At 37.1% G+C, this 22971-nt stretch overlaps 2 protein-coding genes across 2 annotated transcripts in view; one reads left to right on the top strand and one right to left on the bottom strand.

Annotated features, from left to right (window-relative positions):
- LOC126763972 (saccharopine dehydrogenase-like oxidoreductase) overlaps positions 1 to 22971 on the bottom strand; it is a 123776-nt gene that overhangs the window by 20233 nt on the left and 80572 nt on the right. The window lies entirely within an intron of this gene.
- On the top strand, positions 12988 to 15488 carry LOC126764107 (piggyBac transposable element-derived protein 4-like). Its single transcript, XM_050481904.1, has 3 exons — positions 12988 to 13199; positions 13271 to 14139; positions 14223 to 15488. Exons 2-3 carry the CDS (start codon positions 14007 to 14009, stop codon positions 15041 to 15043), a joined length of 954 nt encoding a protein of 317 aa, XP_050337861.1. The 5' UTR covers positions 12988 to 13199; positions 13271 to 14006; the 3' UTR covers positions 15044 to 15488.

The raw sequence follows: 22971 nt of genomic DNA, 5'->3' as shown, positions 1-22971 counted from the left end.
GAAACTCCAAAGAAAATATAATCAAGTCTAGCGCTGAATATGAATGAATAGGATCTAAACCAATCTCATTCAAATTCAGCGCATTAGTTTTAGCAAATGTCACACATATTGACAAACATATGTAAGTCATCTAAAGTCAGTTAAAAAATCAGAAATCAGTTTATTTACCAGTATCAGGGAATGACGGGGCTAGAGGAAGATCTGGACAGATTGCATAAACTTACGTCTACTCATCAGATGCTGTCATCGTCCATGCCTCTGCACCATATATGTAGCAGGACGGAAGTAATGAGTGACTTATAGAGTTTGGTCTTTGTTCGTCGAGAGAGGACTTTACTTCTCAATTACCTACTCAGTCCAAAGTGTACCTGTTGGCAAGAGATACAACGTAGATATTTTGAGGCTGACGTTGTTTTTGGTGTTAATACTGGTTCCAAGATAGACGAAATTATCTACGACTTCAAAGTTATTACTGTCAACAGTGACGTGGGAGCCTAGTCTCGACTGTTTGTTTGATGACAGGAGATATTTCGTCTTGCCCTTGTTCACCACCAGACCCATTTGCTTTGGAGTCGGCTTGTCTGAAAGCTCTTTGGTATCGAACGGCTCGGTGAGGTCCTTCCCGATCCTGTCGGAGCTTTTGGTATTGCTCAACGTCAGTTTACACAGCAGTATTAGTTTTGCAGGGACACCAAATTCAGACATAGAACCATAAAGGCAGCTCGATAGGGCCTTATATGCGATATGGAGGATATTTCACCGTCTCCTAGTGTTCTGCTTTCACTGCCTTTCAGTAGGATGGAGAAGTGTTCCATTCATAATTTTAGTGTGCTGTGCCCATCAGTTCTACAACGTTGCGAGGTAGGCAGTATGTTTTCTCTCCACTGCGACAAGGCACTCATCATCGTATCAGTTGTTCTTTTTCTTTGGTGCGCGGGCGCGTATCTTGGCTGCAATAAGGTAGTGGTCCGACACTGGAGACGTGTCTTCCGTCTATCACAACATGATCGATCTGGTTGGTGGCTTTTCAATCCGGAGACAGGTCAGTTTTCATTGGGGGCATCTTTTCGTAGCCGGTCCCAAACCCAGTACATTACCCTGGAGAGGGACGGTTCGCTTTTTTACTTTAGCTCGCCCTCAAACAGATGTCCTTTGGTTACCAATCCCAAGTGATGGCGCTCAAAGAACTTTACTCGCTAGCGTGAACTTTTACACATGGCTCCATCCTCCAATTTCTGTATTCTCTAGCTTCATAAGTAAACGTTAAATGAGCACTTTTAGATGGATTAACGCAATTAAAGCAAATATTGACATAAAATTGAATGATAAAAGTACATATGTATATCAGCTAAAGCATTATTTTCGTATTCTGCTATATTAAATCCTTCATGAAACAGCTACATTTTCAAAAAATATAAGGACTAGGTCCCTGAAATTATCGCTTGTTCCTAAGCATATTGTGATCAATTCCAGTAATTCTCTGTAGTCGTCCCTAATTATTTTATTTTTTAATTTTTATATACAAAAATGTCATTATTTCATAGTTTTTCGACTTAGTTCATTTCATCTGAATACGACGCTAAGAAAACGAAATCGGTAATCGCATCACTTCAATAGCAGTATAAGTCATATTTTAACAAAGATCCGTATGCAGCTCTCAAGTAATTGCTCAAGAAAAAAAAATACATTATTTCTTCAAGTAATTTTGACAGCTGGTTACGCATTGTGAATGATCCACATTAGAAGAGCAAGAGAGAATAAACAAAGAAAAAAGACTTTGTGCGTAATATGTACATATGTATGTGTGTTGTAACATAAATATTTTCAATGCGATTTAAGTAATGTTGTTGATGATTGGTAACTTTTATACAACATTTCAAAATGAGATATACTTCATAATAACGATTTTAACTAATTTAGAATAAATTTAACGATTACTTTGAATTTCCTTCAAGAAACAATTGTTGATTTCATGTTTCTTCGCAAAACCAGCGTTGCCATATTCGCATTTAATTGAAAAAATGTATTAAAAATTAGTACTAGATTTCTTTAGAGCTGCATACTAGCCAGGACCTGCGGTAAATTTTCTTGACAATTTCTTAAGCGTTTTTTATATGAAGTTTTTACATTTCTTGGGAGCTGGATACTAAGCTTAGCAAAGCAATGCAAAGAACACTCATGAAAACATAGCCAATATTGTAGCAAGAATTGGAACAAATTTTGTCAAATCCGCGATGATGCGCACAATTCGGTATCAATACGTATCAAAACTAATTGCAACATTATTAAAGTTTATTTTAGGGTTTGTCCAGAAAGTAATCGGATTAAGTCGTTTTAAAAAAATTTATTGAACCAATCGTTACAATTCTTTAAAATCTTTCGAAATACGGTCCTTCTGTGAAAAATGCATCGCTGCCGACGCGATTTCCAAGCATTAAAGGCGTCACGGCAGGTATTCTCCGGAATAGCCTTGAGATCCGAGGTGAATGTTGCTTGGATGCCCTCTGTCTCCTCAAAATGCTTGCATTTCATCGAACTTTTCAGGCAAGGAAACAAAAAAGTCTGGGCTGTAGAGCGGCTGCCGAAGCGTTGGGATGCCGGTCTTGGTTAGGTAGCTGTTCACAAGAAAGGCGGTATGAGACTGGGCGTTGTAGTGGTGCCACTTCCAATCGGCTGCGATGTCTTGTCAGGCCCGTTTGACGCTTCGTTTGAGTCTCTTGAGGACTTCTTCGTTTAACTTGGCGTTGACAGTTTGTCCAGGAAGAACAAACTCATGGTGGACGATGGCTTTGATGTCAAAAAAGACAATGAGCCTCGTTTTCTCTTTTGATTTGCTCATTCATCAGGGACCTCTTCCCGGCCCTCCAAAAGGTCCTGGTGCCACCGAAACACGCCACTTCTTGCTAAAACAACATTTAGGTAAACCTGCTAGATCATATCAAACGTCTTTATTACAGATTTACCGAGTTTCACACAGAATTTAATCGCGTACCTTCCTCTAACGAACGCTGCATTTTCGGCTTGTACTACTCACAGAAACACGTTGCGCGAAAACGTTGACTCTCCAGGTGCTCACAGACAATTGACTAGCCGCTGGTTCGTTAGCTTGGAATGTTGGTTATTTAAAATAAACAAACATCCACTTCAAGTATGAGAAATATTAACAATGCGTTAATTACAAATTCAGCTGACCATGGAACATCCACTAAACTCAGCCGCTAATAATTCCGACGCCACTGCCGTAGAACCATGGCTAGCTTAGGGAATTTTTAGAGATTATTGTCAGCACATCACGATTATTAAACTAAAACTTAACTTGCATGCGAGCTCGTACGAATGTTTGGTATGTATGTTTGTCGGCAAAGTTGTCTATTGTTTTTTTTTTTTAATTTTTGTCAAACCTCAATTTTTGCTCCGCGCCGCCGCTATTGGCATGACATTCCACCAGACACAGAGGCGTTTCATCTCAGAGAATACTATTGATAATAGTGATTTATTTGTATAGAGGAATGCTTATTGAAACATTAAGGGGTTGTTTTCTTAAGATAATAATATTTACGTAAATTGTCTTGTGTACATGTGTTTTTTTTTTGCCTACCATTCTGAAAAAGTCTTTTGGTATTTCTAAGCAAACTTCAACTTATTTTTTTATATTTAAACTAATAAATAAACAAATATGTACCATTTTGGTCGACCACTTTTTGCCATTTTTCCGCTAAAGACATTATTCTATCAGTTTAAATCGAAATTTCGAAATTTCCAGATCGGAAGCAAGTGAATCATTGTTGTGCTACACGAACTCATACAGTATCGTCTCCGTAAACTTCACAAATTTCATTGGTGGCTTGCGTGGCATTCTTCCCACTTTTATACAAAAATTTCAAAATATAGCGAATTTCTTCATTATTTTCACTCATTTTTGAACAGCTGTAACTGTCTTTTATCTCCCCGAATTTAATTCCTTTTCAGCGATATGGTGTGACACAATGTGATTGGTAGTTGTTGAAGATACAAAAGTCACATGGATACACATATTCAATATAGTGTTGTGTGTATGGGAGAGGGATAGAGCCAAGAAGATCTTGGAAAGAAAAAAGCTCTCTGCTACGCGCTTTTGTTCAAAATTACTTTTTATGCACATGCGTACCTAGACACTTTGCCTTAGTTAAAACTTTACTTACTTACCTACTAAGTTTTTTGTACATATCTCGGAAACTACTATAGCTATGTCAACCAAACTGTACAGAGTCGTTTTCTTCAGGCATTTCCATATACAGTTCAAAAATGGAAGAACTCGGATAATAACCACGCCCACCTCCCATACAAGGGTTATGTTGAAAATCACTAAAAGTGCGTTAACCGACTAACAAAAAACGTCAGAAACACTAAATTTTACGGAAGAAATGGCAGAAGGAAGCTGCACCCAGGCTTTTTTTTAAAAATTGAAAATGGGCGTGGTGTCGCCCACTTATGGACCAAAAACCATATCTCGGGAACCACTAGACCGATTTTAATGAAATTCGGTATATAATATTTCCTTAACACCCTGATGACATGTACGAAATATGGGTGAAATCGGTTCACAACCAGGCCTTCTTCCAATATAACGCTATTTTGAATTCCATCTGATGCCTTTTCTGTATAATACGAGTATATACATTAGGAACCAATGATGATAGCGGAATAAAACTTTACAAAAATACGGTATTTGAAAAATATGTAAATGACGTATAATGAAATCTCGATTATCACTTTATCATGCGAGAGTATAAAATGTTCGGTGACACCCGAACTTCTTACTTGTTTTACTTAAAGTTGAATCAGGCTGGTTGATATTTGTTTATAAAAATCAATAGGTTATGGGCCCAGACACATTTGCGGCTAAGTGGTGAAGTCTTTAAGAAAACTAAAAGAGTCAGCAAAAGAAAATGGACAAAGTAAAAAGGAATATAAAACCCTTTAACGGGGAAAAATATTTCATTTGGAAGTTCAGAGTAAGGGCGCTGTTAGAGGAAAACGATTTGTTGAGTGTAATTGATAAAGAACAAACGGTGATAAGTGAGGAAGTGAAACGAGCAGAAAGAAATGCAAAGAGCCTTGTAATCGAATGTTTGAGTGACTCGTTTTTAGTTTTTGCCAACAATGGGAAACGGCTAAACAGATTTTTTACAATTTGGATACTATTTACGAGCGTAAAAGCCTGGCATTTCAACTTTCATTATGCAAACAATTATTGTCTTCAAAATTAAAAGGTGATACTTCGCTAGTGAACCACTTTCATTAGTTTGATGATCTAGTAACTGAGTTAGTCGCGGCAAGAGCCAAAATAGATGAAATGGACAAAGTCTAATTTACTTTTAACACTTCCGATTAGCTATGATGGAGTAATAACTGCAATAGAAACTCTCTCTGAGAGAAATTTAACATTCTTCTTCTTCTTAATTGGCGTAGACACCCCTTACGCGATTATAGCCGAGTTAACAACAGCGCGCCAGTCGTTTCTTCTTTTTGCTACGTGGCGCCAATTGGATATTCCAAGCGAAGCCAGGTCCTTCTCCACTTGGTCCTTCCAACGAGTGGATGTCTTCCTCCTCCTCTGCTTCCCCCGGCGGGTACTGCGTCGAATACTTTCAGAGCTGGAGTGTTTTCGTCCATCCGGACAACATGACATAGCCAGCGTAGCCGCTGTCTTTTAATTCGCTGAACTATGTCAATGTCGTCGTATATCTCGTACAGCTCATCGTTCCATCGATTGCGATATTCGCCGTGGCCAATGCGCAAAGGACCATAAATCTTTCGCAGAATTTTTCTCACGAAAACTCGTAACGTCGACTCATCGATTGCTGTCATCGCCCAAGCCTTTGCACCATATAGCAGGACGGGAATTATGAGCGACTTATAGAGTTTAGCTTTTGTTCGTCGAGAGAGGACTTTACTTTTCAATTGCCTACTCAGTCCGAAGTAGCACCTGTTGGCAAGAGCAATCCTGCGTTGGTTTCCAGGCTGACATTGTTGGTGGTGTTAATACTGGTTCCTAAATAGACGAAACTATCTACAACTTCAAAATTATGACTGTCAACAGTGACGTGACACTTAAATTCCAATCGACACTTAAATTCCAATCGTTGGGCATGCTTTCGTCCAACCATATTTTACAAAGAAGCTGATGCATGCTCCTTATCAGTTACCGTGGGATTAGCCTCCTCAAAACATTAGCCTTTGTAAAAACACAGCTTCTCGATCATGAAATTAAATTAAAGGGAGTTAACAAAGACACACGTGCTAAAGTATTGCAAACTATAGAGCTTAGGGATAACGCATATGTACAAGAACAAGTTAACAAAATTTGTGAAGAAACCTTTTATAAACAAGTTAAAGTCTAAGCTAAAGTGTTTTCATTCGGGCAAATTAGGTCATATAAAGGAAGACTGTTTCTTCTTAAAAAGGCAGGCAGGCAACCAAATGTAGAAAGTAATGTTAGAGAGGGACAGACTCAGATGGCAACAATAACGCAGCCAGAACGTGCATTTGAGTTTATGATGAAAGTAGCGGTAAAAGAGAAACAGGCTCAGATGGCAACAACAACGCAGCCAGAGCGTGCGTTTGCATTTATGATGAAATTAAAAAATTCCACTGAAAAGGCAGACGGAGTAGATTGTATATTACATTCGGGGGCATCAGATCACTTAATAAACAACATTACTTTGTTTTCCTAGTATGATAATTTAAATCCAAGTGTGGCGATTGAGATTGCAAAGCGTGGAGAACTTGTACATACTTATGTATATGCTACTGCGAAAGGACTAGTTAACCTTAACAGTTCTGGGAACAACATTATATTACAAAATGTGCTGTATTGCAAGAAAATTCCGCACAATTTATTATCCGTGAAGAAGATGCTAGATGCTGGAATGTCTGTCAAATTTAATCCGGATGGTATTAAAGTATTCAAAAATGATAACTTGGCATTTGAAGGGATATATGAGTATAATGTACCGATTGTAAAATTTAATTTGAATAGTAAAGTATGTCCATATATACTTTCAAAATTTCAAATGATGCAGACTATCGCTTGTGGCATGAAAGGTTAGGTCATATTAGTGTGGGAAAATTCTTAGAAATTAAACGAGATGGCTTGTTTGAATATGTTGAACTTATAAAAAACGTACAGCTAGATAGAAATGAATTATGTGAGCCGTGTATTAACGGAAAGCAGTCTAGGCTAAAATTTGAAAAATATAAAAACAAAGACAGTATTAAACGCCCTATATTTGTAGTTCATTCTGATGTATGGGGTCCGATTACGCTCTCAACTATTGATTATAAAAACTTCTATGTAGTATTTATTGATCAGTATACACATTACTGTGTAACATACTTATTTAATAACATATAAATCAGACGTATTTTTTGTATTAAAACACTTTGTGGCGAAAATGAGACTCACTTCAACTTAAAAATGGTAAATCTATATATTGGTAATGGCAGGGGATACCTCTCTAATGAAATGTATGAATTTTGTGTCAAAAAAGGTATCAGTTATCATTTAACGGTTCCTCATACCCCTCAATTAAATGGTGTTGCAGAGCGGATGATTAAAACAATCACAGAAATAGCTCGCTCTATGATTAACTGTACTAAACTTAATAAAAGTTTTTGGGGTGAAGCTAGTTTAACAGCAACGTATTTACATAGTTATTAGGTCCCCAAGTAGAGCTTTAAAAAATATAAGGAAAACACCATATGAGATGTGGCGTAAAAAAAGCAAATATTAAAATATCTAAAGATATTTGGGTCGACAGTATATGCACTAAATAAAGTGCGAAAGCAAAAATTTGACGAGAAATCGATCAAAACTATACCTGTCGGGTATGAGCCAAATGGCAATAAATTGTGGAATGAGGAATCGAGAAAATTTATGACAGCTAGAGATATACATAAGTATGTAGATGACTTTAAATGAAAATGACTCTGCGGTTAAACATGATGATTTTAACCAAAGTAATGATTCTTTAATTGAAGAGAATGAAGAGTCAGATTTTCCATTGTAGGAAATTAGTGAATCAATGGAATCGAAGTCTGGTGAAAACTTAAATAAAAATTCCACTTGTCTCGAGTATACCGATCAAGTGGTTGAAACTGGTGATAACATAATAGAAATTGAAAATCAAGAACAAGTTAGACGCAGTGAGAGGTGGATTAAAAAAAAACCAAAATTGTAATACAGATTTTTGGAAAAATGTCTTTTGAATGCCCAAATATGTTTAAGTGATATCCCCAATACAAATAAGGAAATTAAAATTCCGCAATGATAGAACCTTGTGGGAGAAAGCCATACAAGATGAACTTAAAATACTCATTTTGTAAATAATAATAATAACTTAGTGCAAAGTGGATTTTTAGTTTAAAGCAAGACGAAAATGGTAATTTACTAAAATGTAAGGCAAAACTGGTAGCCAGGGGCTTCACCCAAGAATATATGATGGATTGTGATGATAACCTTGCACCGGTTGCACGAATTTCTAGCTTTAGGTTTCTTTTAGCATTCTCAAATCAATATAATTTACTGATCCATCATATGGATGTCAAAACCGCATTTTTAAATGGAACTTTAAAAGATGAAATTCATATGAAAATTCCAAAAGGTTTAACCCAGTACGATGGAAATAAATTATGTAAACTAAATAAAGCTATTTATCATTCAAAAGGAATTTTAAAGTAAATAATATTCTTATGGGGTATGTCGATTCTGATTGGGCTGGCAATGAGACTGATAGAAGGAGTACTACAGGATATATGTATATTTAAAATGTTTGGAAATTGTTCAATTTCCTGGAGTACTATGAAACAAAAATCAGTTGCTGCTTCAACTACCGAGCCGAATATATGGCTTTATTCGAAGGTGTAAGAGAAGCATTGTGGCTAAAGTTATTAATAAATGAAAATAAATTAAAATTAAATGGTCCAATAGATATTTTTGAAGACAACCAAGGTTGTATTAGTATAGCCAATAGTCCTACTTGCCACAGGAGAATTAAGCAAATAGATATTAACATCCCTGTGCACTTGACAAATTAATTTTAAATATTGAAAATTAAATGAAATATTTATCAAGCGAAAAATTTTTTGGTATTCTGTGGCTATCTTATACCTGAGACAGACATGTAGTAACAATACCATATATGGTACAAATACCATATGTGTGTCACCAAATACCAGTAAAATACCATATGAGCAATGTAGTATTTTGCTGATAACAATACTATGATGTTTCATTGTGGTATTTGTATAAACATAGCCAAAAAGCAGGTAACAAACTTTGCTAAAAGCTTTTACACAAAAGCTCTTCGAGATATTCCGTCAAAATGACTTAAAAAATTAATTATTGAAATAGAAAACAAAATATTTTTCAAAAGTTTTCTTCCGGAAAAGCAGACAATGCCTCTTTTTATGTGAGGATTCTAGAGAGACTTTAACCAAATCGCTTTTTCGCGATGAAAATAGATTAACTTTACAGTATTTGAAATAATTATACTTATTTTCTCCATAACACACATCTACATATTTATTGTTTACATTTTTTTTTTAAATATTTAATGCCTATGAAACAAAGATAGTATTTCAGTTTACTACATTGCCATGTGTGTCACCAACGTAGTAAACAGAATACAGTAGAGGCGCGCTAATCCGGACATGGCTTAATCCGGATTCCACTGTAATCCGGAGAGGGTTAAAAAACTCAAAATGTCTATTATGTCCCTTGTAATCCGGACCGAAATTCTCTATCCGTATTCTCTAATCCGGATCACATGTTTATTATTCACTACATTCGCTTTTATGCTTTATTGGTTTAAGTTTTTTTTTTGTTTTTTTTTGGAACATGTGTATTATTTGTTATAATAAACAAACAGATTTTATAAATATTTTTTTCATAATACATATGTAGTTCTGATATGTCTTTGGTAATCCGTATTTCCTTATATTCCGGATAGGGGCCGGTTTTAATTGATCCGGATTAGCGGGCCTCTACTGTACCATGATACCTTTACTATGGTATTGTTACTACATGTCTGTCTCAGGTATTATAAAAGTAAAAGCTTCAATTCGTAAAGCTTTTCCCCACACGTGCGGTGAACAAAATAATGTAAATAGAGACAGTTGATATCTATTCAAATTGTTCGTTAAAATGGACTGTTTTGCAACGTAAGTTTTCAAATTTTAATTATTAACGAGATTTATAATTTAACTTTTATTTGATAGTAAACCAAAACAATATAGAGCTACGCACGAGCAGCTGGAGGCATATGTTTTATTTTGCCAAAGCACACCCAGAAATGTGTACGGGGATAAATTGCCCAAAAACGCCTCAACGAATGAAGGAGTTATGGCGAGAGCTGGCAGATGAACTTAATTCGTGCAGAGGACCAATACGAAGTGCTGCAAAATGGAAAGAGGTAACATTTTAGTTTATGTTGATACAAATATTCGTTTATTTATTATATTGTGTTAATTTGTAGACGTTAGGCGTTTGGAAAAACCAATTGTGCACTCGTGCAAGGCGGTTGAAAATGAATCAAAGGCGCACATGTGGAGGTCCAAGTTCCAAGCCGATGACGGACTTTGAAGAAATGGCTTTGTCTACATTTGGTTCGGCTGCTGTAGATGAGATAAAAAATGTACAAAGCCTTGGTTTAATGCCAATTGAGCAAACGGTTGAATGCGCAATTTCATCACCCACGGCTAGTCCTCTGCAATTATGCAGTCAGGTAGAAGCAACCCCAAATCCCGAACACCATCCAGCAAGTCCATCGACACCATCTACATATCTTAGCTTGGAAAACCAGGTAAGTTTTCATTATGATATAATTACAAAATATATACATTTTTTTGCAATTTCTTATTACGTTTTTTCTTTTAAGGATGCTTCAACTTCGGTACTATCACGAAGTGCACGAAATAAGCTCATCAGCACTTTGAAGCTGATATACCAAAAAGGAATGCTGCTGAAGAGGAGAGGCGACGGGAGCATCGTGAAACGATGCAAGCCATTCAAGGCCTAACTAATTCTATAACGGACAGTGGCGGAATTGCTCTAAGGCCCAGTAGGCCCGGGCCTAGGGCGGCCAGATATTAAGGGCGGCAAATCGTGCCAAAAAAATCACTGAATCAAAGTATCTTAACCGTATGCTTATATAATCCTCCTAAATCACTATTTTTGCGTATCAAAGTACATATAAATAATTTCCTACATCGTACATATAAAGTATCTAGGAAGGATAGGTACTTAGGTACCTAACCTATTGTTATTACGCGCGTGTCAGTCAAGCTCGTGCGGACGCGCGTGCGGGGCGTCGCGCCGCTGTGACCCCGCGACCCATCGCTGAAAGATGATAAACAAAAGGATACGATTACAAAAACGCGGAAATTAGACGATTTCTTTGGAAAACCATCTACAGATATTCAAGATCCTATTATTGACCCAACACTCGACGTTCTAAGTAGTAGTGGCGTTCCGTCAACTGATGATTCTGCAGTGTCTAAAGTGTCTTCAACTGAAAATACTTTGATCAATGTGGCAAGTATATCAAAAGAACAAGCCGAAGATATCCCACTCGTACCAGGAGTGGCAGGAGTAGGAGTGCAGCCCAATCCTCCGGACCAGGAGCTCTACGAAATCAATGACGATTCAGCTAAATGGACAATCGACGAGTTCACGTGTGATCACATTTGTAAGAACGGAGCCAATCAAAACATCCAAAATGATTTTCCCAAGAGTGAGCGCATTTACAAAGATAAAGCGCGACAGTTGTCGAGACATTTATTCGAACGTCAGCTTCTCAATGGTGAAAAAGTTCCGCGAAAGTGGCTAATTTATTCCAAAAGTACTGGATGTGTTTTTTGTGGTCTTTGTTTGCTTTTTAATGGCGGGGAGAGTCAGTTCGACAAAAAAGAAGGTTTCAATGACTGGAAAAATTCATATCATCGAGTGTCAACTCATGAGAATTCGCCAACTCACAAATTATCTGTTCTGCGAAAAATCTGTCCTTCGTACAGGAATACGAAAAAGATTTTCGACGCAATCGAAAGCGTAAGCTGCTTCCTGGCGAGACAAATACAGGTGAAGAGATGCAACAAAAAAATGGCCGTGAAAATTTTAGATTAAATACTTTTTTTAGTAGTAATTGATAAATTGTCAGAAGAACTGAAAAGACGTCGGGATGCTTATAAATTACTCTACAATAAATTTTACTTTATTACCAACCTGACGAATCTAAACATCTCAGAAGTCGAAGATAAGGCCAAGGCATTGCAAATGATTTATTCTACCTACTTAGAAGGCGATTTTACAGAAGAATGTCTTCCTTTTCGTTCTCACTGCAGCATAAAAAATGAGGAGCGAAAGAGTGCAGTCAGTTTGTTGAAATGGTTACGCACCGAAGGTCTTCAAACCATTTACCCAAACGTGGGTGTTGCTCTTCGTATGTGTGTGTTTACACCTGCCAGTAACTGTACTGGAGAAAGATCGTTTTCTTGTTTGCGGAGAGTGAAAAACTATTTACGCACAACAATGACGGAGCAGAGGTTAAACGATCTTGCTTTGCTTAACATAGAAGCTGATTTTTAAGCAAATTGGATTGCTAAGATTTGATTAATGGTTTTGCTGCGCTTAACCCTTCTGCTATGTTTGGGTGAATTTGACCCAATTTTCAGTAAAACTCGTCGAAATTCGCGGGTTAGTCTAGTCGTATTGTATTGTTTCTTCTTCTATTTGTTAACTGCAGTAATAGGAAAAGATAAATATGAAAATTAAAATAATATCTGTTTTTATGTTGCTGGAGGATGCCAAATGTAATTTCATTACACTTATTACGTTGTTGGGTCAATTTGACCCACCTAGTACTTTGAAACATTTTGCCGTTTATTATTACATCACTGGATCACAAACGCCGACAAAGAAAGCTAGTTATCGGAAATCGAGTTTATTTTGCACAGCTCTATGTTTGTATATTCTCGATAAATTTATAGCCTTTTCGAAAAAGGGGAACTCCCGTTTTATGCACCTGTGCAAAGAGAAAGTGTCGATTGTTTGCTTAGTTAGTAATTTTTTGTTGCGCAGTAAGGAGCTTATCAAAGTTTTTATAAAGAAAGTGATTCCTAAATACATATATATTATTTCTACAATGTCCCAAGGGAAGAAAGTAAGTCAAGTTATTTAATTTACTATGTTTATGTTGCTGTTACACATTTTTATATTTTTATTTTTGAAAAGAAACTAAGTATTGAAGTTGAGAAATACACCAAATTATTAATTCTGATGCTGAGGATATTTTCGACGAAAGTGATGGCGATGAAGACTTTGTACCTATCGCAGAAAATGAAACGGACGATTCAAATACTTCATCCAGTGAAAGTGAAGTAGATGTCGGTTTTGAAGGTAGCAATGCGACAGAAGAAGTCAATTTGCCAAATATTTTATCGAAAGATAAGAGCATAATATGGCATGATCAGCCACTTCCAATTTCAAGAGGCAAAATTCCTCGAAATCAAATTTTATGTCGAAGTCCTGGCCCATCAAAGTGTACTATTTCTATGGTCACAGATATAAAATCCTCTTTTGATATTTTCTTGCCCTCAAGTATAAAAAGCATAGTGGTAGAAATGAACAACATCAATGGATTGCAGTTTTTTGAAGACAATTGGAAAATTATAGACCTTATAGAATGGAAGCATACATAGGATTGCAGATCTTAGCAGGAGTATACAAATCGCACAATGAAAGTCTAATTCATTTGTGGGATGAAAATAATGGCAGAACATATCACGATGCCTTCGTTTTGACTCCGCTGCAGACAGGGATGAGAGAAGACAGCGTGATAAATTAGCACCTATAAGAAACATTTGGGATCAATGGAATCGGCAGCTCAGGTCATATTATCACTTACATGAAAATGTAACAATAGATGAGCAGTTAGTACCTTTTCGTGGTCGTTGCAGCTTCAGGCAGTATGTACATTCCATCGAAGCCCGCAAAATACGGCTTAAAAATATGGGCTCTATGTGATTCAAAAAGCAAGTATGCCTGGAACATGGAAGTTTATTTAGGACGGGCAAGAAATACGCAACCGGAAAGGAACCAAGGTAATGCATTTATAAATTGGCTTTTTGTATGTCTCAAACCTGTGTACTGTATAAATAAACCGTCTCTATACAAATATTTTTAGGTGAACGTGTTGTTCTATCCCTATCAGAACCCCTTCCCAGAGGTCACACTGTTACTTGCGATAACTTTTTTACGACGTACAATCTCGCCGTTCAGCTACTTCGCAGGAACATTACTTTAGTCGGTACAGTGAGGAAAAATAAGCTTTTTTTGCCACGAGAAATTACCGACATGAAGGAAAAGAACATTTTAGAAAGCAAATTTTTATTTACGGAGAATGTAACTATTGTATCGTACGTCCCAAAAAAATATAAACTTGTTGTAGCATTGAGCTCCCTTCACCATTCTCCACTTGTTGATGAGGGTGACAGAAAAACTACTGAAATAATACTTCACTATAATAAAACAAAAGCTGGTGTGGATGCGCTTGATCAGCTGGTTACTAACTATACATGTAAACGTCAGACCAAACGTTGGCCAGTTGCCCTCTTTTCGAATATGTTAGATATATCGGCATACAACGCATACGTAATATGGACAGAGATAAATCCCTCATGGAACACCAACAAGCTTTATAAGCGAAGACTTTTTCTTGAAGAGCTGGGAAAGCAAATGGTCCAACCAAATATTGTCCGCAGAGAGAGACTGCCGCGAGGAATCGCTGCTAAGAATATAGTAAAAAATATTCAAGAAAACTCCAAATCTGCAGAAAAAGCGTCTACTTCTAATATTTCTGCAAGAAATGAATCCACCAAAAAACGACAGCGATGTTTCTTCTGTCATCATACAAAAAATTCGAACAAATATTCAGCTGTTTGTAGTACGTGCCAAAAATTTGTTTGCAAGGAACACAGCAGCTTAGTTTGTGAAAATTGCGGCTAAAACATACATATCCCAACTATTTTCTACAACTAACATACACTTAACTTGATTCAAATAAAAAAATATGAACTCTTTCAATAAAATAGTGTTATTAGTGGAGTTTTTATAAGTGGGTCAAATTGACCCAAAACACTATGTGTAATTTTTTCCTAACATAGCAGAAGGGTTAAGTGCAGACGAGTTTTACAAAACAAAACCTAAAACCATTTTTAAATGTTTTAATTAAATGTCCAATCATCCCTGAAATCTCGGAAAATATTATAAACTAGCTCTATCCGCTAGCTTTTAGTTAAACAATTTTCTGAATCAATTAAAAGTGGGAATAAAGTAAAATCATGAATTATGCCTTTAGTCTATAATGATGGGTGCTGAGAAAGGGGCGGCACATGGCCTGGGGCCTAGAGCGGCTAGGATTGCAAATCCGCCACTGATAACGGAACTAATAAAATCGTCTAATAATAATGTAAAATAATTTCTAAAGTTTAATTAAAATAATAATAACTTATGTGTAATACTTTTATTTAATTAATATTTATTGAATTTAATAAGTTTTTTTTTTTTGTTTTAGAATAAAAACAAAATGGAATACAAATTTGTTTGTTTTCTTTCAACAAAAAGGATAAATAAATAAAGAAATAATGCAAGTAAGTAGTGTATTTCGAAATTCGAGTTGTGAGAATATTTATATATGTATGTACATATGTATATGGATTGGCTTCTGTATATACATATATAACTAAAGAGTTGATATATATCTTCATCTTGTTCTTTCACCTTCGCGCATGTACTGTGAAGAGGTATAATCATTAATTGGAGAATCAAAGTCTTCTGCAACCCCGTCATCTATTTGGTTCAACGTAATGCCTGCTTTCGTCATTATATTATGCAAGTACTAACAAACAAAGCGAAAGTTTTGTGTGAATAATGCAGAACTCGGTGCTTCACCAAACATCTGAAGCGAGATTTTAAAACACCAAATGCTCTCTCTATGCAGTTTCTTGCAAAACCATGTAATTTGTTGTATTTTTGTTCTTTATGGGTATTAGATGTTCCCACTGGTGTTAAAAGCCACGGTTCTAGAGGATAACCTTGATCGCCAAGAAGCCAAGATTCTCTTCGTTGTTGCTCAGACGTATTAGCATGGTGACGAATGGGATGTTCTCGTAGGTCAGAAGTTGCCCAAATTCCAGAGTCATGTGTTGCACCCGGAAATTTGGCATTTACAAATGTAAAACATAAACGGTGATCGCAAACCTAAAAAACGATACATTCAAAAATTGCATTGGCATATACATAAGTACATATGTACATATGTATGTGCATGCAAAAAAAAAACTTACTGCTTCAACATTGATACTGTAGAATCCTTTTCTATTTAAATATAAATTAAGAGGACGTTCGACATTATTTGATGGTGGAGCAATGATAGCAATATGCGTGCAGTCAATTGCTCATATGGTGCTTTTTACTCCAAATTTTCTAAAAAATCTGGAATATATTTCAAATAAATTAGCTCAAATTAGCATATTATTATTTGTATTATAATAGTACTTGCCCCGTTTTTATAAAAGTTTCTTCCTCTGTTGAACTGGGAAACTTTATTTCTCCTCCCCACTTCACAATAAGATTTGCTACAGCCCGCACACTTCTCGAAAGAGTCGACTGACTCATGGTCAAGTTGACGTTGTTACCTACACATTTCTGGTATGAGCCGTGTCCAAAGAAGTTCAAAGCTGCTAGAACCCTTACAGTTAAAGGTAGTGACGTTTTCTGATTATCATGAGGGGCCAGTTCATCAAATAGGCGGCGGCAAATTTCACGAGTTAATAAAAACTTTTTGCGCAAAGGCATTCTCGCTCAAAGAAAATGGATTGCTATCGTCGCGTAAATATTTTAAATGCCGCGCGCGACACATATTCTCACAATTTTCATCTTCGTTTAACAATAATAACAAATGTAAAATATCTTCCATTTTCACAACAAGATGCACAATCAGATATTTAATTCATAACGAGCACTACTGTCAAGAGCATTTGACATCTTAACAACTTATAAAGAAAAGAGCTTTTTATTTCAGACACAGAATATCAAATGGAGGATGGAGTCATGTGTAGAAGTTCACGCAAGTGAGGAAAGTTATCTGATCGCCCTTCACTTGGGAGTGGCCAGAAACGATTTTTTACACATGGCTCAAGCAGCTCACAACTTCCGGTCTTTGACCAAGTGTCCTCTGGGTAGCCTAAGAACATCCGATCGAAGGCGAAACATCCCTTCCGCAGGGTTGTGCGCTGGGTTTGGGAGCCGCCACGTAAAAAAACACCCCCAATGAAAAGGAACAACAAGCCTCGGATGAGAGACCCCCCTTTTGATGACGACCATGGCAAACGAAATAAGGACTACGATATCAGGGCATACACCTGGAATGTCCGAACCCTTAATTGGGAAGGTGCCGCTGCCCAGCTGGTTGATGTCCTCGTGAAAATAAAGGCTGACATCACCGCCGTCCAAGAAATGCGATGGACGGGACAGGGACAGAGACGAGTAGGTCCTTGTGACATTTACTACAGTGGCCATATAAAGGAGCGCAAGTTTGGTGTTGGATTCGTGGTGGGAGAGAGACTCCGTCGCCGAGTACTAACATTCACTCCGGTGAATGTTCATTCCTTTGGGGGTTCTAGCCACAATCCGCATCAAAGCGATGTTCTTCAACGTATCGCTAATTTGCGCCCACGCCCCGACGGAAGAGAAGGACGATGTGACCAAAGATGCCTTTAATGAGCGCTTGGAGCGCGCTTATGAGAGCTAGCCTCGCCACGATGTCAAAATCGTGCTTGGCGACTTTAACAAAAAATGCAAGAAGGTATCTTTGGCACTACGGTCGGTAAGTTCAGCCTCCACGACGAAACATCCCCAAATGGGTTGAGGCTGATTGTCTTCGCCGGGTCCCGAAATATGGTTATCTGTGGTACTAGATTCCAGCACAAGAAGATACATCAAGCCACCTGGCTGTCTCCGGATCGAAAAGCCACCAACCAGATCGATCATGTTGTGATAGACGGAGACACGTCTCCAGTGTTCTAGACGTGCGTACGCTCCGAGGTCCTACCATCGACTCGGACCACTATCTTGTTGCAGTCAAGATTCGCACCCGCCTCTGTGCAGCAAAAAACGCACGTCAACGACCACAAGGAAGGTTCGCCGTCGAGAAGCTGCAATCACAACAGACAGCAGAACGATTTTCTACTCGGCTCGCACTCCTGCTTTCTGAGAGCACTCGTCAACAACTCGGTATAAGGGAACTGTGGGAAGAGCTTGATAAGCTGGCCGACAGGGGTAATGCTCGAAAATTCTACAAAAAAATGCGGCGGCTTACAGAAGGTTTCAAGACCGGAGCATACTCTTGTAGAACCCCCAAAGGTGATCTAGTCACCGATGCCCAGAGCATATTTAAATTATGGAGGGAACACTTCTCCAGCCTGCTGAATGGCAGTGAACGTACAACACCAGAAGAAGGCGAACCCGATTCCCCAATCGATGACGATGGAGCAGACGTTCCATTGCCCGAACATGAAGAAGTTCGAAAAGCAATTACCCGCTGTAAGAACAACAAAGCGGCGGGGCTGATGGATTGCCGGCCGAGCTATTCAAACACGGCGGCGAAGAGCTGATAAGGAGCATGCATCAGCTTCTTTTAAAATATGGTCGGACGAAAGCTTGCCAAACGATTGGAATTTAAATGTGCTCTGCCCAATCCATAAAAAAGGAGACCCCACAATCTGCGCCAACTACCGTGGGATAAGTCTCCTCAACATCGCATATAAGGTTCTATCGAGCGTATTGTGTGAAAGATTAAAGCCCACCGTCAACAAATTGATTGGACCTTATCAGTGTGGCTTTAGACCTGGCAAATCAACAACTGACCAGATATTCACCATGCGCCAAATCTTAGAAAAGACCCGTGAAAGGAGAATCGACATACACCACCTCTTCGTCGATTTCAAAGCTGTTTTCGACAGCACGAAAAGGAGCTGCCTTTATGCCGCAAAACTAATACGGCTGTGTAAACTGACGTTGAGCAACACCAAAAGCTCCGTCAGGATGATATTGATATCATCGGCATCATCACCCGCGCCGTTAGTTCTGCTTTCTCCAAGCTGGACAAGGAAGCACAAAAAATGGGTCTGGCAGTGAACGAGGGCAAAACCTGTCGTCAAACAAACAGTCGTCGCACTCGCGACTTGGCACTCACGTCACTGTTGACAGTCATAACTTTGAAGTTGTAGATAATTTCGTCTATTTAGGAACCAGTATTAACACCACCAACAATGTCAGCCTGGAAATCCAACGCAGGATTGCTCTTGCCAACAGGTGCTACTTTGGACTGAGTAGGCAATTGAAAAGTAAAGTCCTCTCTCGACGAACAAAAGCCAAACTCTATAAGTCGCTCATAATTCCCGTCCTGCTATATGGTGCAGAGGCTTGGACGATGACAGCAACCGATGAGTCGACGTTACGAGTTTTCGACAGAAAGATTGTGCGAAAGATTTATGGTCCTTTGCGCATTGGCCACGGCGAATATCTCATTCGATGGAACGATGAGCTATACGAGATATACGACGACATTGACATAGTTCAGCGAATTAAAAGACAGCGGCTACGCTGGCTATGTCATGTTGTCCGGATGGACGAAAACACTCCAGCTCTGAAAGTATTCGACGCAGTACCCGCCGGGGAAGCAGAGGAAGAGGAAGACCTCCACTCCGTTGGAAGGACCAAGTGGAGAAGGACCTGGCTTCGCTTGGAATATCCAATTGGCGCCCCGTAGCGAAAAGAAGAAACGACTGGCGCGCTGTTGTTAACTCGACTATAATCGCATAAGTGGTGAATACGCCAATAAGAAAAAATACCAAATGCTTGATAAATTTCAAATTTTGACAAATTAGAAATATGTTGAATTTGTCAAGTGCACAGAATAGGCAGAGAATAATATGGAGAAGGTTCAACTACGGACAAGCGTGTAAACTGTCAAGAGCCATTCATAGTAGTGGATTTCACTACTTTTGGTTCGGTAGGAGAAATTTTAACAGAAATGAGTGAACAGAGCTGAGAATTCAATGAAAATTATGCTCAGAAATATACATTGCTTTTACAGACGCCTGTTGGGCTTTTGGCTTATAGTTTTATACGTTTACATGATATGATAGATAAATTGATATGAATATAATTTTGCGAAGTTTTGTGAATTCATGCAAAATTGATAGCATTATTATTAAATTATGCTATTTTCATGGTAATATTTGCAGATAATGTCCAAATAAAAGCTGCTTTTTAAATATTTCTTATCTTTGATAATATTATATAATCTCGTATGCATGTATATCGGCTATATACGTATACATATGTATATGAAATATTATCGTAATATTCTAAAAATATAATATACGAGTATTACAATAATAATATATGTATGTATAAAGTCACACCTCTTATCATTTAAAGCTTTCATACGCATCTATCCTGCAGATATGTATGCAAGTACAAATCAATTTCATATAAAGATATTATCATTTATCAGTAATATAAAAAGCGCGCGCTTCTCTAGATTTACGTACACACATATGTACATATGTATGTATGTGCTTACAATACGAGTAGACATGTAAATATGTGCATACGACATTCCCACACAAACAATGCATACACAACATACATACTTACATGCGTTCACATGTGGATATGTCACCCGCAAAAATTACAAATATTGTTCTACAAAAACAACAATCGTTTGGAAAAGCATCAGAAACCAATATGGCAGCCAAATTGCCGACGTCAAAATTTATAGTACATTACACAACAACAAAATTTTCATTCATGAACGCAAACGTTCTTTCAAAACGCATATTCGATTCATTCATAAAAGCAGACGCCATTACATCTCCCCGAGCATGCCTTGCCTACAAGCGTCTTTTCGCGACGATTTCAAAAGCTAAAATTCATAAATTGAATATATTTCTGAAATTTTATGGATGGAAAAAGTCACATCCCCGCAAATATAAGTACTAAAATACATTAGAATAAAATTGACAACATAGTTTATTTGTCGATTTTCAATTCAAGAAATGTTTCAAAGAAAATATTCAATCAGGGGTGTTGTGAAATCCAAGACAGAATTGCTTAGCTGTCAGAATTGCAAACCAATTCTGATTTAAAATGGTGTCACAGAATCTGATTGGATTTTCGTCTTTTCGAACATATGCAAAACCAATATTCGAATCAGCTGTTTACTTATGTGACAAATATTGTGAATGCAATTTGAATAAAATTTTAAATGAGTTCGGCAATATTAGCTTCCCTTTTATTAGAGGAAGAAAAAAATTAAAGAATTAAACGTAAAATATTAAGGAATCTTAGTAACCCACTTGATGCTCCAGGAGAATCGTAAGTAGAATTTATCCTGTATTTACTTGTGTGTTACTTTACGCGCTTACTTTACAGATTCATATCACATTATCGGCTGAATAAAGACGCATTTATTATAGTGTTAAATATAATAGAACCAGGGTTCTCATTTACTACTCCGTAGCAGCAAAATTTCTAAAATTATTGCTATGCTATCGCTACCGCTCTCACTTTGTCACACACAGCCACAGCATAGCCTTAGCATAACATTGTAAAGTATGTGCTCTACTCTGCTCCGAGTTTTGTTAGGTAAAAAACTATAGCTGGAGCGGGAGCAACAAATTAAATTCTGCGCTATGCTCTGGCGTAGCGGTAGCAAAAAATTGGGAGCGGTAGCACAGCAGAGCTAATGAAAATTTTCATGTGCTACAGCTCCCGCATGTGTTTGTCGTTTTTTTTTTCTTTTTTGCTATTTTCAGTCATAATATTTGAATTAATTGAATAATTCAAACAAAAAAATGTTATGCAAATCATTTTGGCACTTGTTGCGTCAAGTGACTTTATAAATCTAAAATCAAATATTTTAAGAAATATATTAATAAAGTGAATTAGATAATAATTTAATAAATTATAAAATTTTTTTTATTATGTAAAATTTTTACCATTTTTATATTACGAAGAACATCATCTATTCCAAATGTATTACAATACTCAATTACTATGAATTTTCGAAATTAATTTTAACTACATATATGTACTTTCCCCCTTTTTATATACATTAGGGAGTTTTTATTTTTTTGAATTATTAATTTTGTTCGGTCCCGTCACGAAATTTCCTTGGAAATACCCCAAAAAAAAATTCCCTGAAAATTTTAGCCCTACATATTAACATTAAGAACTGGACCGAGGCATGTCAAAAATTTTCCATAGAAAATACACTACAATCTTGGTTTTTTATCTTTAAATTCCTACAGATCAGAGGTATTTTATGGCATCGCTTTGACTTTAGACGCTGTAGCTCTTGTCAGTTATACAAAAAAATGCGAATTTCGTGGAAAAATCAGGTTTAGATACCTATAATATTCATCTACTGATTACCAGTACCAGTTTTAATCCATTGCACTGCGTATTTGCAGTTCTATTCTACCATTCCCAATATTTAGTAATTTTATAATTTTTTAGGAAGAATCAGTTTGAAATTGTACGCATATACATACTTCAATGTATATTGCAAAGAATCGAACAAATTTCTGTATATCTAAAATTATAATAAACCTTTTTATCAACACTCCAATTATTCCGCTTAATCTTTACGTTAGATATCGCGTTTGGTTTGTTATGAATGCATTTGCGTCCTTGACCAATAATCTAGCAAAGTATCCGCAGTGCCTTGACGATGAAAATTCCAATGCCATTTTTTGTTGTGATATTAAATATATCGGACGGGCTCGTCTTAAAATAAAAAACTACCTGGTTAAGAAGCAAATCAGTATAACCCATATACTAAGCATGTTTGGAAATGAAAATTT

Source organism: Bactrocera neohumeralis, chromosome 2, assembly GCF_024586455.1.
Source record: "Bactrocera neohumeralis isolate Rockhampton chromosome 2, APGP_CSIRO_Bneo_wtdbg2-racon-allhic-juicebox.fasta_v2, whole genome shotgun sequence".
Taxonomy (NCBI): Eukaryota; Metazoa; Arthropoda; class Insecta; order Diptera; family Tephritidae; genus Bactrocera; species Bactrocera neohumeralis.
This window is presented reverse-complemented; position numbering and strand designations above follow the sequence as displayed.